General features: G+C 41.0%; 1 protein-coding gene across 3 annotated transcripts in view; it reads left to right on the top strand.

Annotated features, from left to right (window-relative positions):
• Positions 1-16,292, top strand: part of syne1b (spectrin repeat containing, nuclear envelope 1b) — a 64,554-nt gene that overhangs the window by 1,652 nt on the left and 46,610 nt on the right. The window contains exons 3-36 of one of the 3 annotated variants that reach the window (XM_061082776.1): positions 1,949-2,044; positions 2,994-3,077; positions 4,019-4,111; positions 4,373-4,551; positions 4,666-4,862; positions 5,514-5,623; positions 6,039-6,089; positions 6,256-6,288; positions 6,536-6,643; positions 6,742-6,879; positions 7,361-7,525; positions 7,626-7,738; positions 7,873-8,041; positions 8,137-8,233; positions 8,344-8,364; positions 8,687-8,889; positions 9,060-9,224; positions 9,330-9,482; positions 9,618-9,761; positions 10,058-10,225; positions 10,419-10,577; positions 10,657-10,821; positions 11,087-11,221; positions 11,454-11,612; positions 11,930-12,138; positions 12,331-12,439; positions 12,734-12,898; positions 12,982-13,149; positions 13,255-13,431; positions 14,518-14,658; positions 14,769-14,929; positions 15,169-15,319; positions 15,857-16,084; positions 16,168-16,266. In XM_061082776.1, the coding sequence (XP_060938759.1) occupies positions 1,949-2,044; positions 2,994-3,077; positions 4,019-4,111; positions 4,373-4,551; positions 4,666-4,862; positions 5,514-5,623; positions 6,039-6,089; positions 6,256-6,288; positions 6,536-6,643; positions 6,742-6,879; positions 7,361-7,525; positions 7,626-7,738; positions 7,873-8,041; positions 8,137-8,233; positions 8,344-8,364; positions 8,687-8,889; positions 9,060-9,224; positions 9,330-9,482; positions 9,618-9,761; positions 10,058-10,225; positions 10,419-10,577; positions 10,657-10,821; positions 11,087-11,221; positions 11,454-11,612; positions 11,930-12,138; positions 12,331-12,439; positions 12,734-12,898; positions 12,982-13,149; positions 13,255-13,431; positions 14,518-14,658; positions 14,769-14,929; positions 15,169-15,319; positions 15,857-16,084; positions 16,168-16,266 (4,713 nt within the window). The remainder of the gene's footprint in view (positions 1-1,948; positions 2,045-2,993; positions 3,078-4,018; positions 4,112-4,372; positions 4,552-4,665; positions 4,863-5,513; positions 5,624-6,038; positions 6,090-6,255; positions 6,289-6,535; positions 6,644-6,741; positions 6,880-7,360; positions 7,526-7,625; positions 7,739-7,872; positions 8,042-8,136; positions 8,234-8,343; positions 8,365-8,686; positions 8,890-9,059; positions 9,225-9,329; positions 9,483-9,617; positions 9,762-10,057; positions 10,226-10,418; positions 10,578-10,656; positions 10,822-11,086; positions 11,222-11,453; positions 11,613-11,929; positions 12,139-12,330; positions 12,440-12,733; positions 12,899-12,981; positions 13,150-13,254; positions 13,432-14,517; positions 14,659-14,768; positions 14,930-15,168; positions 15,320-15,856; positions 16,085-16,167; positions 16,267-16,292) is intronic. The other 2 variants (XM_061082778.1, XM_061082777.1) reach the window with 2 other exon arrangements.

Genomic DNA, 16,292 nt, shown 5'->3' with positions numbered 1-16,292 from the left:
TTTAATGATGGGGAAGGAACTCACCGTCTGTACAGTTCATCTGTGATTCTCCTGCTCTGTCATCCTGAGAGGAGAAGCACGGAAAAGGTCACAGAAGAGTCGGTTGCTTGTTGCATTGCTGCAAGCTCAGACATGACGGAGCTCAGGGGAATCTCTGCAGACCTGTTTAAAGAATCTCACTATAGGGACATTTATACTTATATAAAGCCTCTTCACAACCTATGGGGTTTTGATGGAGTAACTGTGTGGGGTGTGTGTTTCTGTTGTGTTTGTCTGTGTCTGCCCTTGTTGGTATACATATGGGTGTTTGGTTGTTGATGCACTGTGTGTGTGTGTGTGTGTGTGTGTGTGTGTGGGTAGGATTGGCAATACTGGCAGGGACAGTAATGCGGTGTACAGATGGAGAGCAAGAGGGTGAGGACAATTCCCTGCAGGCAGTTGTCCGTCTCTGACATCCATGTAAACTACATGGCATTGTGCACAGCAATAACACACTGTCTCATGACCCTAAAAATAACAGGTTATTAGATCACGAACAGCTTTGTGGACGAACCTGGGAAATATTTGCTCAAGATTCACAATATGATGCTGAGAATATTTAAGTAACTAACTGTACACTCTGCTGTGTCATCTGGGATTAAACAGCCAGTCTGGAACCTGGCAGACAAATTGTGTTTAGTTGGGTCTTTTTTTTTTTGTTTGATCTGCCCACAACAGTTCAAACCATGGCTTCTAAAAGTTGTTATGGGATTTTATGTGGTGTGCCAACGTAGGATTTCTCTGTTGCTCTATTCTTCATTATTCATGCTCTGCGCCCGAGCTAACTCACTGTGCATACCAATAGGACTAATGTAGCACAAGTTACCTCATGGAAGAACGCTCAGTCATAGTTGCACTGCAGACAGAGTTGTACTTATTTAACAGGGATATTTACGCTTTGCACTAAAGGATTCTTACAGTATTTTTGTCTGTGTTAATAGATGACCAATGAATGGAGTCTCTTTTTTGGGGTGAAAGTGTGTTTTATCTAAGTTTGAACTTCCGGCGGTCGTCAGAGCTTCCCTTCAGCCTTTGTTTCCATTTCCTCCGATCTTTTATTGCTCAGCACCTTTCCAGTGATTCTCACAGTTTTTCCACTGATAGAAAGTCTCATGTGACTCTGTTGCCCAGTAAACTATTTTTCCAATTCGTAATCTTTTTCAAATTACAGAGGCTATATATTTGTCTGATTGTACAAATTAGCAGTATTATTTTAAAATACATTATTACTTAAATCCAGCTAAAATGAATATAATGGATATAGATAAATGGTTTTCAAGCAGTATATTCAGCTGTATATAGAGTCATAATTGTAATTGCAGAGATTAACAGGACAGACGCTTGTCTCTTCACACTGCTTTGCCCCACATAGGCAGCCAACTGCATCCTGTCATGGAATATGTTGAGTTGTGAAATGGCCTGTATACAAAGCCAAATAAAGAATTCCCATGGCGTCCTTTTAATTAAAGCTTCGCTCTAACGAACAAACATGCATCTGTTTCATTTGTTTATACGGTAATTCCTAATGCGGAAGAGTCTAACATTGTCCTTCAACTTGTGAGTTTGCAGCTCTGTAAATGTGTGCATATGATACCAGGAGAGAGCGCTCAGTTAGGGTTATACGAGTACCAACGCCCCAGGACCGGGCAGCAAGCCACTGCTGTGGAAAAGGCACCATCTTTTCAGCTGCAGGGAGGCTCTGTTGCTAACAAGCCTGTTTGTCACAAACAGCATTCTGTTGCTCCTCACCCCTACTGATGGGTTAGAATACCAATATCCTCTCACACTCACAGTACAACATTGCTGGCTCTGATGCTTTCACAGATTGATTCGTTTAATGATTTCAATGGGTTCACAACATTGTGTTTCTGCATTTAAAAATCTTAAACCTCTGTCTTCTCTCCTCCAGCATAAGTCACCTCTCGAGGTTAATGACCTTTTTGAGGACATCAAAGATGGGGTGAAGCTCTTGGCTTTGTTGGAGGTGCTGTCTGGTCAGAGACTAGTAAGTTGTACTTATCCATTGTTTTTTCACAGTATTTAACCCTAACATGATTGCGTATATTTACTGATTCATATCTTTTAAGATTCTTGAATCCGTTTGCACATGGTGATTTAATATCTGGATTTAAATCAAGCACCTGTGCCTAATTTCACTCGTAATAGTGCATGTCAATCAAGACACATCTTTTATATCTTTCACCATTTGAAACAAGAATCTGCCTTCACTTCTGCTACATTTGTATTAATTTTACAGTAATTTACAGTTAAAAACTTAGAATCCATCAATGTTTAATAACACAGACTAAATCTACATTTGTGTAATTCATTCTCCTTACTAAACAAATTAGAAATGTTTCCAAATAACTGTAGGAAAATATCGATTGATAAGACATGTCTAAGTAAATAGTGTAAACACTCTTAAATTATGATGAACAAATGGATAGAATATAAATTAGATTTAGATCTTGGGCTCCCTGCTGTGAGAAGCTGTTAGCAAATCACTCTCTCTCCCTCACACACACACCCACACACACACAAACCTGCCTGCACACACATTTGCATGGACTCTGATAGGTATTTAGCAAATAGAGCTGTACTTGCTACAAACTGCCATGTCATCTGTAAGCATTTATTAAGCAAAGGAGTTACTCGCACTAGTGAACACTGCCTGATGGATCACTCACTGCTCTCAGATGTGCCTCACTGCTGGTTTATATCAGCCTGAGTTTACAGATTTATATACTTTTCCTCTTAAAGCAGCTTTGGCAATCACCAGTTAATTTATGTAAGAAAATAAACCCAACAACTGCCATAGTGGGTGGTTGGTACAGTGGACAAAATGACCATCTGGAAGAAATCAGCAAATGTTCGAATGATATATCCCATATTTCAATCTGACATTGTTTCCTTCGTGACCTTGATTTTCACTTGTCCCTCCTGTCTGTCTTCAGCCCTGTGAGCAGGGCCGCCAGCTGAAGAGAATCCACTGGGTTTCCAACATCGGCACTGCGCTCAAATTCCTTGAAGGCAGGAAGGTGATTATTCTGCCATAATAGCTAATTTAATCCTGTAAATGTTTAGAGGTATTTTGTTTTCACAACTAAAGATCATAGTAGAAAAAAAAGGATGGGATGTCTTACTGAGGTCGATTATGTGTTTAAGAAGTCATGAGATGAAGGTTTTGATTCAATATTTATCAGTGCAAATAAGGTGTATCTGACTGCGCAGCATGCAGAGCTCTGAGAGCGGCAGCAGCTAGAAACAGGAGCTCTTGATTACATAACCCGTCTCTAAATCCATTGGCTCTGGGAGGCCTGTGTCCCACTTTCATCTGGGTTCCATGAGGACTGAGACGTTCATTGTTGTGATCTCTCTCCCGTCATGTGTGCCTTCAGTCTGTGTATCGAGGATCTCCGGTCAGTCGCCATTAAATGCCCTGTGTGATCACGTACTGTATGCACTCTTTTCATTTGATGCACGATTGGTACGAGGCAATGCTTGAATGCTTGTCATTCTGTTTCTGTAAATGTAGTCATTGAGCTTTTCTAATGACATGCATTTGATGCATTTTGACTAGAACAATTGTTCTGACACCTCTGGCTCCCTTGAATTGTGACACTCCCAAATGTAAAGATGTAAATATGGGAAATTCTGGCAGTTCTCCAGTGCAAAGTTTGCAGTACTGTGATACATTTGTTTTGTACATTGCTCTGTTCCTTTTTTTCATTCTGGTTCACTTTTCACCCCTGGCTGTTTCTACCTTCCTGGTTTGGCTATACAGATGCTCCATGATAACAATACCTACCTGCATCAAAGACTTGGCTTTGATGACTGAGCAAACGCAATAATATTATTTGGATGATATTAAACTCAATAAGCTTTTCTGGGGGGGGGGGATTTGGAAAATGTTCTCACTCCCACGCTGTGTCTTAATTTCCAGAATAATCCTCTGCATGTTTTTTCCCCCCCCTTTCAGATCAAACTTGTTAATATTCATGCCACTGACATCGCAGATGGACGTCCATCAATTGTCCTTGGGTTGATATGGACCATTATCCTCTACTTCCAGGTAAAACATCAACTGAGGTCCCTCAATACTGAGAGTTTAATAACCGGGCTAACTCCAAGATGAGTTGATGCTTATAAATAACCAATGCACATCAAAAACTTCAGGATCAAATATTTTTGTCTCAACATTGAAACCCAGTGTCAATCGTCAGTGGACTGGTTATGCCAGAAAACACAGATACAAATTGATGCAAGTAATTTTCGTTTCATGTTGCCATGGTCACAATGCAATCTCCTTTCTTTTCTCTCCTCTCTCTATTAGATTGAGGAGTTAACCAGCAACCTGCAAGCACTTCAGGCACTTTCCAACAGCAACTCCTCTGTGGAGAGTTTAACCAGCTCTGAAACAGGAAGCCCTCCCATGAAGCGAAAAGTGGTCCATAAATTTCAGGGCAATGCCAAGAAGGCCCTGCTTAGATGGGTGCAGGGCACGTCTGCCCAGTATGTCACGTTTGACTTGATGTTTAACGATATTAGTGTAGATACAAGTATCTAAATATGATATAGAAAGGAATTAGTACCTACAATACAGCTGACAATTTGATGTCATTTCAGGCATCATGGAATTCAGGTGAAGGACTTTGGGCCCAGCTGGCGAGATGGTGTTGCTTTCCAGTCGGTAATACATGCCATCAGGCCTGACCTGGTGGACATGGAGGTTGTGCGGAGGAGAGGCAACAGGGAGAATTTGGAAGACGCCTTTGCACTCGCTGAAAATGAGCTGGGTATTCCCCGTCTGCTGGATCCAGAAGGTGACCTTCACCTCTCCTGCTTTTTGCATTAAATACATCAGGGATACACACCACTCAGGCAGAATAGCAGTGATATCAAATGATGAGTGTTTTTAAACTTTTGTATTTCCAAGTTAACAGTGTTTAGACATAATAGCAGCAGTTATTAACTGGATTGTACCAGTCTATTTTTAAGTGAACTTTCTCTCTCCTTTCATCCATTCTACAAGAATGGTTTGACAAAATGTGAGCTGAAAAGATCAGTGACATTCTCCAGAGGATTAGACGTCTCTGTGTACACGTGTCTGAGTGTTAGTCAGTGGGAGTGAGGCAGCCTGCAGTGGCTCTGCAGTCCTGTCTTCTCCAGCGGAGTCGTGATGCTTTATTGCATAAAGAGCTGCACTGAAATGGTTTCTAGAAACTTTAGGTCAGTGGTGGAGATGACACCATAAAATAATGTATAATTATCTGTCAGGCTGGCGGGGATTTATCCACCTGAGGTCACATGATGCTTATTTGTCATAGGAACTTAATGCCAAATGTAACTGCTTTGTCATACAGAAGTCATTATATAAAGTCAAAAGTTTAAAAGGTTTTTGGATGCCTGAAACACATGTAATTTATATATTCAGATCATCCAGTGCATCGTTTAATGTTTGTGTTGTTCTGTAGATGTTGATGTAGACAAGCCGGATGAGAAATCCATTATGACGTACGTGGCTCAGTTCCTCAAGCATTACCCGAACCCGCACCACTCTGAGACTGACGGGCAGCAGGATGAGGTACCTTGTTTCAAACATGTGATCCTGTATATTAATTTCACATTAGGGCCATGATACATTTGGCAATTTTGGGGGGAAATACTATAATTTGCACTTAATGCTGTTTCAGAAGTGATTTTCTACTATATATATATCAAAGTTGTATATCTTGTTTACACCCACGTTTCCCTAAAAATTGCAGTGTATCATCATTTGCACAGATGCTCAAATCATAAGAGTATATTCTTATTGAAAACTCCTGCTCAGCTTGATTGTTGCCTGCTGTTGTTCATCCTCATCATTTAATCACACAAGCTCAAATTAATGAAATTAACTAAAGAATGAACACAGCAGTAACATAATCATCAGCCTTTTGTTTTCCATTATCACAGACTCCTTTAATTTCTCCATCTACTTCTTTTTTGTGCAAATTAAGCTGCTTCTTCGCTCAATTCCAACCTTTGCACTGTCAGTACCAGTGCTCAAGGTGAGAGATCAGGCCATGGTGCTGCATGCTTTCTGTTTGGAGTGTGATCCCACCACCCTCGCCTTCATCCCATCTCCCATCAGTTGCTTTTTGTGTTTGCTGCTCTAATGCCTCTTGTCTGGTGTGTTTCAATCTCCTTGTGTGCCTTTGCTGCTTTCCGGGATAGTTTGGTCCGCAAGATATAGAACAAATGCTTGAGGTATGTTTCACTAAAACTGACAGATGGTACTTTTAATGTCCGTACCCCCTTTAGTTCTTCCTCAACATGTAAAACTAATCAGCACTAAAATGTAGAGGTCGACCTTCTGTGGAATCTGTTAACATCTAATCTTTAACTGTGTGTTTCTGGAATGTCGGTTTGGTGTGAGTTTCTCAACACATTTGCATGCTAATGATATAAAATAAAGATAGAAGTCAGATTGTTTCTGTGACTCTGATTGGGACAGAGAGAGGAGCGGAAGATGCTGCGAGAGCTGAAGGTGTTTTTAGACCAGCTGGAACGAGACGTGCTTCGTGCCCAGGGAGCAGAGGGAAACCTCACTGACAAATATCATGTGAGTCAGACTTGTAAAAGGCAAAGTGCAGCGTGTTATATTCTTCTTTAAAAAATGTATCAACTCTTACCACTTGTGTGTCTACTTTTGATTTGCAGGCATTTAAGACCTTCCGTGTCCAGTACGAAATGAAGAAGAAGCAGACGGAGCCACTGCTGCAGCCGGTCCACAGGGACGGCAAGCTGTCTGTGGACCAAGCTCTGGTCAAACAGGCCTGGGACCGTGTGTCTGCCAGGGTAATTGTGCTGAATGCTTCTGTGTAGCATAAATAATTTATAACAAAGCCACAATGAAAGCAGAATTAATTATGATAATGAATCATTCTCTAAATTAAACAAAACCTGAGGTTTAATAATTGATAATTCAGTTATTTACATGTCATTGTGCTTCTCTTGGCTAAAATGATGGCAATGCAAACATTGAAAGCTGTCATAATGAGCTCGGATTCTTCTATTTATTCACTGCCAATGGAAGTTCAGTGGAGTGCAAGCTTTTATACAAGAGTTTTTTTTGTGGGGAGGAGACGGGGAACAGAGGAGGTTTTGTTCAGTGCACTGCCTGCTCCTCTGGACGTCCACAGCTTGGATGGACTCACACAAAAATCTCCTCTATAGCCGGATTGCTTGTGAGCATTTGGAAGTGTTTTGATCACTTCAGCATCTTCTATGGTGGGATCGTGCTTTGCTAGAGAGGGTTTTTAATGCATGTCAATTGCAGCTGCTGGACTGGCATATCCATCTGGACAAGTCCCTGCCTGGTCCTCTGGGGGTGATCGGGGCCTGGCTTCACAGGGCAGAAATGGCTCTGAGAGAGGACTTTCCCATCCAACATGCACATGAGGAGACAGCCAATGTTCTTCATAGAAAACTGGAACAGCATAAGGTAACAGGCCATTGAAATTCACTGTATTTTGTTTATTTAATACAAGTACAGTGTAAAGGGAAGCCAGCGTGAACATGATTTTCTGTTTTACATTTTGCAGGAAGTGTTAAAGAACTTGGAATCCCACAGACAAACCTTCCAGCAGATCCATAGGGACAGATCGGTGAATGGAGTTCCTGTCCCACCTGAACAGCTCCAAGACATAGCTGAACGGTGAGATATTTATTTTATTACAGCTATATTTTGTATTACTACTTCATTTTCAAATTGTTTTATCTAATTATTGCTTATCAAAAAGTTTGTGTTGATAAAATTAAGTGATGATTGATAATTTTTTTGATTTCCAGGTTTAACTTTGTGTCCACATCATCACATGCTCACTTGATTAAACTGGAATTCTGGGAAATAAAGTATCGGCTGATGTCGTTTCTCGTGCTGGCTGAATCAAAGCTCAAGTCCTGGATCATTAAATATGGCCGCCGAGACTCGGTTGAGCTCCTGTTGCAAAGCTACCTTGTAAGTTGAAATAAATGGCACTGTAGTACAAGGATTTCACTTTCATTGTGTTTATTAAACTATTTAATTTGTATTTTTTTCTATTTTAATTCCAGAATTTCATTGAAGGCCACAGGTTCTTTGAGCAGTATGAGGTATTCTCCTCAGCCCTCAAGCAAGCTGCAGAGATTTACGTGAAGTCGGACAGTTCAAGTAAGACCCTTTTCTGTTTTAATTCAGGTTGTCTATTACCTATGTATATTATACACATATATTTATTTGGGCTCAAGATAAACAGTCTTATTATCAATTTCATGTTACAGGGTCTAAGACCTGTAACAGAGGTAAGTCCAAAAACTGTTTGACGATCCCTAACCTTGCCTGTCTCCTGACCTACTCCTCTCTGTACATGTTGTCCTGCACTTAACATTTTAACCCCTGGCACAGAATAATCATAGTCTTGCAATATGCATGAAAAATAATAGTAATCTAACATTAATTGAAATGCTTTTTTGGCATGATGGATGTGACCTAATACAAAGCAGGATCAACCAATTGGCTTAATGATCTACATATATTATTTGAATGCTGTTTGAATGCACAGTTGATTCCCTTATTGGTTTTAATTAAACTGAACTAGTTCCATATTTAAACTTTGATTTTCAGTTGATGAAGCAGAAGGTGTAAGTAAATTCCTCAGTGAAGCCTCGGCTCAGTGGAAGAACCTGGCTCTGGAGGTGCGGAGCGTTCGCAGCATGCTGGAGGAGGTGATCTCGAACTGGGAAAAGTATAGTGGCACAGTGGCCGCTTTGCAAGCCTGGCTGGAGGATGCCGAGCAGATGCTCAATCACTCAGAGAATTCCAAGCGCGTACGTACACTCACGGATGCTCCTGATGATAGAGAGTGTTGTTCATAAATTAAAGCTTTCATTTGTCTTCCTAACATGTGTGAGAAAAACTTCTATCACGCCCACACTATACTCTGCTCTGATTGGCCGGACGACGTGCATCTAAACAGCTGTGGTATTTCTCCTTTTAGGATTTCTTCAGAAACCTCTCTCACTGGATCCAGCAGCATATGGACATGAATGATGCTGGGAACTTTCTGATTGAGACTTGCGATGACACAGTTTCACGAGATCTCAAACAGCAGCTTCTTCTTCTGAATGGGAGATGGAGGGAGCTATTCGTCAAAGTCAAACATGTAAATGCAATGTGCCTTTAAACAACCAATACAAAATTTAAAAAGCTTTTTTTTTTTTAAATATCAAATTCATCAATGTGCTGTTTTCTTCTGTTTCACTGTCAGTTTGCAAGAGCGGATGAGGTGGATAAGTTGAGGCAGGACTACCAAGATGGTATTAATACCTTGAAGGTTTTCATGGATGCAACTGAGGAGAAGATGACTGCTCCCATCCAAGTATCTTTCCTGAACGTCAGAGCCTTTGTTCATGATGTTGAAGTAAGCAATTCATATATACTCAGTTTTCAGTTTAGAAGTCTAATACAACAGTGCTGCAATATAGCCTACCTTCATGAGGGCTGTAATTGGTATGTAATATATGATATCAAACTGTGTGTCACAACCCCCCTCCAGGAGATAAAGCACAAAGTGCCAGCTATGGAAGCGGCCTGTAAGGCAGCAAGCCGGACGGCTCAGCTGTTGACCAAAGACACTCCACAGGAGGAGGTTTCACAGATGATGGCTGTGATGAGCTCAGTCAAAGACCAGCTGAGCAAGGTGTGTGCATGTCCTTCCAAAGTATGCCATTCAATTGTTGTTGAGCCAAACTACATATTCGCTGTATTATAACTTTTATTTTTGCAAATTATATTCATATGCACAAACAAAAGATTGTGAATATGCAGTGAAAACACATTGTTTTGATTCAGTCAAAATTTCCAAGGGTGCAGTATTTTCCTTCCACAGTTATTATTTTCTTTCATGACTTTAAACCCCTTAGTTATTAATTTAAGATCAGAACAACGTGTGAATCCCCTGTAATTCACTTTAATCAGCATGTTGTCTTCCGTCAGGTGAGGGAGAGGATTTTGCCGCTGCTGAGGGAGTCCCAGTCTTTATTACCTCAACTGGAGGAAATGGAAAAGAACATTACTGGTTTCTACCAGGCCCTGGAGAAAGCCAGTGTTATCACCAGCACCGCCGACTCTGAGGGGCCAGTGGACTTTAAACAGAATTGCAAGGTAACTGAACTAACACTTTCAACATGGTGCCAACCATGACATGGTTTTTACTGAATGACTTTTAGATACATGGAAAAAGAAATTGGATAAAGTACCAAACGTCAAATATTTTTGAAATGTCATGTTTTAGAAGAAGCCTTGGGATATGAACTATTCGCCTAGCTAAGACTTTGCTTGTCATTGAATACTGCAGGAGCTGGTGACCTTCACGCATAGCTGTAAGAAGTGTCTGACAGTGATAGAGAGGAATCATCAGACCATCCAGAAAATAATGAGCAGCAGCAAAACCCTGCAGCATATGAACATGAGTCTTCTGCAAAAACGAGTAGCAGACCTGCAGGATTCCTCACAGGTAAGAAACAGGCCTAGTCCAATTCGATGCAAGCTTTAGAATAGGTAAAACTTTTAAAAATAATATGTTGTGCGTTCAGACCATGATAAAGGAATCTACAGAGTGGCGGAAGCATGAGGAGGCAAACAGCAGCCTCATGAAGAGGTTCGATGAGTCACGGCTCGAGCTGGAGAAGGTTCTTAAAATGGCCCAGAACTGTCTGACAGAGAGAGGCAACCCAGAGGAGCTGCTCAAGAAACACACAGTAAGAAAATACGCCCATGACAATGCACTACCCATATTATGCTATACTTGCGTGTGGATGCATCAAGTGAACAGATAAAGAACAGGAAATGTAAAGTTGCCTATATCAATCTTCTGTCTTCTCAAGAAGACTCAATTCTATACAAAGCCCACAATTTGTCTCTGTACAGCATGGAAAAACACTTTAAATACACAATTCTATAAGTAAGATGGATACAAATAAAAAGTGAAATGTGAAAATGTGAGAACCTGATGTCTTTTTGCAGGAATACTTTGGTCAGCTGGACCAGCGAGTCTTGAATACCTTCCTCAAGGCTTGTGATGAGCTGACAGATATTTTGCCGGAGCAGGAGCAGCAGTCGCTGCAGGAAACCGTCAGGAAGCTGCACAAGCACTGGAAGGTTTGTGTGATGAATAGTGACAGAGAAAACTGCTCTAAAACACTGACGTAGTTTGAACCTTTATCCTTCATAATGTTGATGCTAATGCATTCATACAGTACATATTTAAAAGTCATCCTGTAATAATGAAATCCTCCTTTTTTTTTCACTGATGAAAATAAGGCTATATTAGTATCAAACTTTCTAATCTTGCTCAAAACTGAATCATCATATTTGTATGTACTATCTGCAGGACATCCAGACAGATGCCCCTTTTCACATCCTGCACCTGAAAGTGGAGGTGGAGAGGAGCAAACTGACGCTGTTGCTGCAGGAGTCCCAGGCGGAGGTGACGAGGGAGAACCGCCACCTCGCCAGCATGGGCAGCGAGAGGCTCATCAAGGAGCACAGGGTGAGCACAGAGCGCTTTGCTGGCTGGGTTCCACTTATTGATTAAATCAGTATGAAACAGTTCAATGCAAATTCACTGCTCTGGAAAGATGAACTTCATACAAAAGATCCGAGTCTCTCTCCGTGTCAAGCAAATACTGTTCTGCAGTGTTTTATCGAATCAATGTTTAAAATTTAGTATTTATTATTTATTGTCACATCATAAAAGACACATGAACTTATATACATTTTTCACTACATGAAAAGCTCGGGGACAGTTGCTTTTTTTTACAACACTGTTTTCTCTTTTACTAAAAGATAAAACCTTTTTTTTCTCAGGCCTTCTTCAGGGAAAAGGGTCCTCAATCCATCTGCGAGAAAAGGCTGCAGCTGATGGAGGAACTTTGCCAAAAGCTCCCTGAGAGTGACCCTGCTCACCAGACCCTGGAAACAGCTAGAAAGGATTTCTCTGAGGTCCAAGAGGAAATTGAGAACACCCTTCAGAAGATAATGCAGCACCCAGATAAATGGAAGGAGTACAACGCAAGGTGCAAAAAGTTCTCTTCTATTTTTGTATTAATAGATGAATGTGTTGAGCATTCCCACACACTGCTGAACATGAATTACATCCCGAAGTAACCATGAAACCAACAATCGTGATGAGGAGAAAGTTTTTAGTGCAAATGTTTTTAATAAATACAATTTTGAAGTAGAAATTTAAATGTTCTATTTTCCTGTAGGTACGCTGAATTCTCCTGCTGGCTGATATCTAAAGAAAGTCAACTGAGGCTGCTGAGAAACCGAGCTAATGACCCCAGAAACTACAGCCAGGTGAAGGCTACCATCATGGTGAGTTCACGTTTTTACTTCCTTAATTATCTTCTATATTTGTATTAGTTGTCTGATTTATGCATCTGTTGTTCTCTTTTAACTACCTATTTAATGTGAAGCACCCTGATCTTGTATGAAAAGTGCCATATAAATAAAGTTTATTGTTATTGTTATTATTGTTACTAGACCAAATCTATCCATACCTATCTCTCCTCCTCGCCTCCTCTGTGATGTCTGTACTGTAACAACACTTTGTGTCAGATGACGTTTTTCACCGCATGGCCCGTAACACTCTCCTGTTATCGTGTGCAGGAGCTGAGAAATGATGCAGAGCTACAGGAAGGGAATCTTGGCTGGCTGAAAGCTCGTATGGCCATTCTCATCGAAATCTGTGCTGACAGCGAGGCCCAGCGGCAAGGAAGTGCTCTGCGCAAGCTCTCTACGGACTTTAAGGGTCTTCTTGCTTCTCTGTTCGAGGTATGTGATAATTTATTTACTTGTTTTATTAAACTGCCATTGTAGTTGCATCACTGTATTTTTGTGTGTGTTATATCTTCCAGGCTGAGAAGATGGTGCTGGCTGTGGGGGACTGTGTTCAGTTCAGGGAAGAAGTTCAAACTACTCTTGATGATCTTGTTCAGGGGCAGAAAGAGGCTCAGGCTGACGTCACCAAAATACTGGACAGTCCAACTGTTAGAGAAGCTCAACAACTACTACTGGTTCACCAGGTTCTGTTCACAAAAAGTGATATAAGAATATCATGTCTATTTTAAAGAATTTTAAAGACTGAGTTTACAATGTAAATTAATTTCAAAGTGTCCCTCTTCCCACAGCAATTGTTGAAACGCCTGAAGCTGAAGAGGAAGGATGTCCAGCAGCTGATCACCAGGGGACAGCAGCTCCAGGCCGAGGAGGGTCTGGGAGAGACCCTGCAGCAGGACCTGCAGAGTTTGGAGAACACACTCAGCAAAATGGAGCAAACCATGGATTCACAGGAGCAAAGCCTTGAGGTGAGGCGATGTCACGTGACTCAGGAAACATTTGTTAGTACAAAACATTACATAGGGGACTAAAGCTCTGAATAATAACATGCAATAGTATAGTTGATCTCATGTGAATTAATTAACAGTTGCCTTATTAATTTAATTAATAAATTAATTAATTTAATTTAATAAATATCCTCTAGCACCCTTTCCCTTGAAGGTATATGAAATGCTAAGTGTAAGAAATAGTTTTTCACAAAACTGGGGTTATTTGTTATCTATAATTTCTGATTGTCATATGTACACTATCTGCTATGTAAGGGTTTTAATAGGCTTCCTTTCATTTTTGGGCTGTATCCTCTTATGTGTGTTTTGATGCTGTTATATTTCATGTTTGTATCTTCTAATATATATAACCTCAACATGTTAATGTACAAATACATGAATAATAGTGTTGACTGAATGTAGGAAACTAAACATTTGTGGCCAGAAAAGGAGAAGAGAGGGATTCATGCAGCAGCTTTTGCAGCTGCAGTATCTGTGGGGAATGTCCTGAATAGAGGATAAAGAATTCGGATTGATGTTTTCTGCTGGAGGGACTTGCTTTCTGAGGCATTACAGTGCCTTTAGAAGATAGTGATGCAGCGATTCAGTGGATCATGCTCCTGGTGGTGCGTATATAGAGCAGTGGGGGTTGGGAGTCTTGAAATGGAAACTTTGTGTGCTAGGGAGGATGTATTATTGGTCGAGGTAAAATATCCTCGGTAATGTGCACACCAGTGAATTTCCTGACTCCCTCAGTTGCAGAATGGCTCATATCCAGTGGGCTGAGATGCTCACAGAATAATAGCTTAGTCAATATGCTGACTCATCACCCCTGCTGATAAAGCCAAAGAGAGAAGTGTCATCTGTAAACATAATGATGTGATTTGAACAGGGTTTGTAGTGCGGTCGAGTGTCAGTGTGCTATGTTATTGGTAAATGTGATAAAGGATTTCTGCAATTCGTTGGTGCTGATTTTCTTTCTCTGACGTTTATTGTATTTAAGAGCAGGATAGTTTGAAATGTAATAAATCCTTTTGATTTGACATTTTGGGCCATTGTCCTTCTCAGGTCACATTAGCAGCCTGGCAGGAGTTTGACAGTCAGCAGGAGGCGGTGCATAAGTTTGTCAACAAGGCCCGCTCAACAACAGAGAAAGACCTGAACTTCAGCAGCCCAGAGAGCCTGGCTGTCGAACTTGACCAGGCCAGGGTGAGTTTTTAGGTTCACTCCTGGACACACATCCTGTACTTTACATTTAAAATTTTACAAATAGTAGTGCTAAATGAAGAATATTACTAATATGTCTTTCTTTTTAACAGGTGTTGTTGAAGCAGTGTGAAGCAGAGGCCTTGCACATGAACACGCTGCTGAAGAGAGCGACAGAAATTCAACTTGGTCCCAAAAACAAGACTCTGCTTTTACAGCAAGCTCGATCGCTCAGTGAGCAGGTGGACACAGTGGAGGCTGGGCTCAAAAAAGAGTAAGAGGATTCAAGTCAATTAGCTGATGCTAAATAATATTTGAGGAAACTTCAGATAATATTTGCAGATACTTTAATTCTGTAAATCATACCACAGGCATATTTGAAAGTCAGCTGAGAGTATTTATTGTGCGAAAGCTTACCTTACATAATCTCAAGGACCCTGGTTTAGTAAAACCAATTATCTGGAATGCAGAGGTTTATTTGCAGATTTTATAATTTCTCCTCTTGTGCTCCAGCGTCAGGACTCTGGAGGAGATGAAGACTCAGTGGGATCAGTTTGGAGCTGGTTTTGAAACCTTTTCCTTGTGGATATCTGAGAAGGAAAAGCAGCTGGATGCCCTGAAATCTTCTACTCAGCCTCTTGAGCAACAGATCAACACAGTGAAGGTAAAGTATGATGTACTATAGAGTGAAAACCCTTGTTTGTCCTAATTGTAATCTTGTGGCTGCCTGTAGGCATCAGCCAAAAAAACCAGAACACTACTGTTAAAATCGATAAGGTCTTCTTAAGGAGCCATCGGTGCTAGCACACATCAATAAAGGCCTTCAGACACTGACCGCTGCATCGGATGAGGATGGTTTGTTCTGACTCAGCAGTTTTAGTGCCGACGGCCTCAAGCTTTCTCTATGCTGTGCTGTTTGGATTAGCACCAGCAGTTTAGTAAGCCTGCAAGAAGCATTATTCAGTTAAACAAACAACAAGACTATGTTTTAACTTATTTTGGTAGCTGATGAATTTTAATTTTATTAAAGAACTACACTGATCTACGTAGCCTGCTCCTTATGTCACCTGAGGGATCTCTGACCTGAACTGTCATGTGTATAAAGCTTTTATAGTCACCAACCTATTATGGCTCCCCCATGCCTTACATAATTAATATTTCACCTCCTGCAATTGCATAATATATATATCTGCACATCCAGGCTGTCTGTACCGAGCTCCAGGGACGAGCAGAGGTCCTTTCTCAGCTGGAGGCAGATTCCCAGGCGTTGGCCCAGTTTGTGTCTTCGGGGGAGGCAGCTCGCATCAAGGCCCGTCTGACCCAAATTGGCAGGTACTGGGAGGAGCTGAGGGAGAGTGTACAGCAGCATGATGGACAGCTGGAGGAAAGCTCCTCGCACCAGCAGAAGTTTAAAACAAGCCTGGATAAGGTGAGTTGGTGAAGTGATGCTGATCCAGTATGGTATTTAGGAAAGAATGTGAACATATATTTGTGATCCTTGCTGTCTCCTAGGTGCAAGCTTCTCTATCTGAGCTACATGTCAAACTGGAGCAACCTATGCAATCATGCACCTCCTCACCAGAGACCTACAAAGCTCTTCAAAACCACATGGTATTTAGTTGTTTCTACTTTTCTTT

This window comes from Limanda limanda, chromosome 12, assembly GCF_963576545.1.
Source record: "Limanda limanda chromosome 12, fLimLim1.1, whole genome shotgun sequence".
Classification (NCBI taxonomy): Eukaryota; Metazoa; Chordata; class Actinopteri; order Pleuronectiformes; family Pleuronectidae; genus Limanda; species Limanda limanda.
The sequence above is the reverse complement of the archived record's forward strand: the minus strand, read 5'-3'. Positions and strand labels throughout refer to the sequence as shown.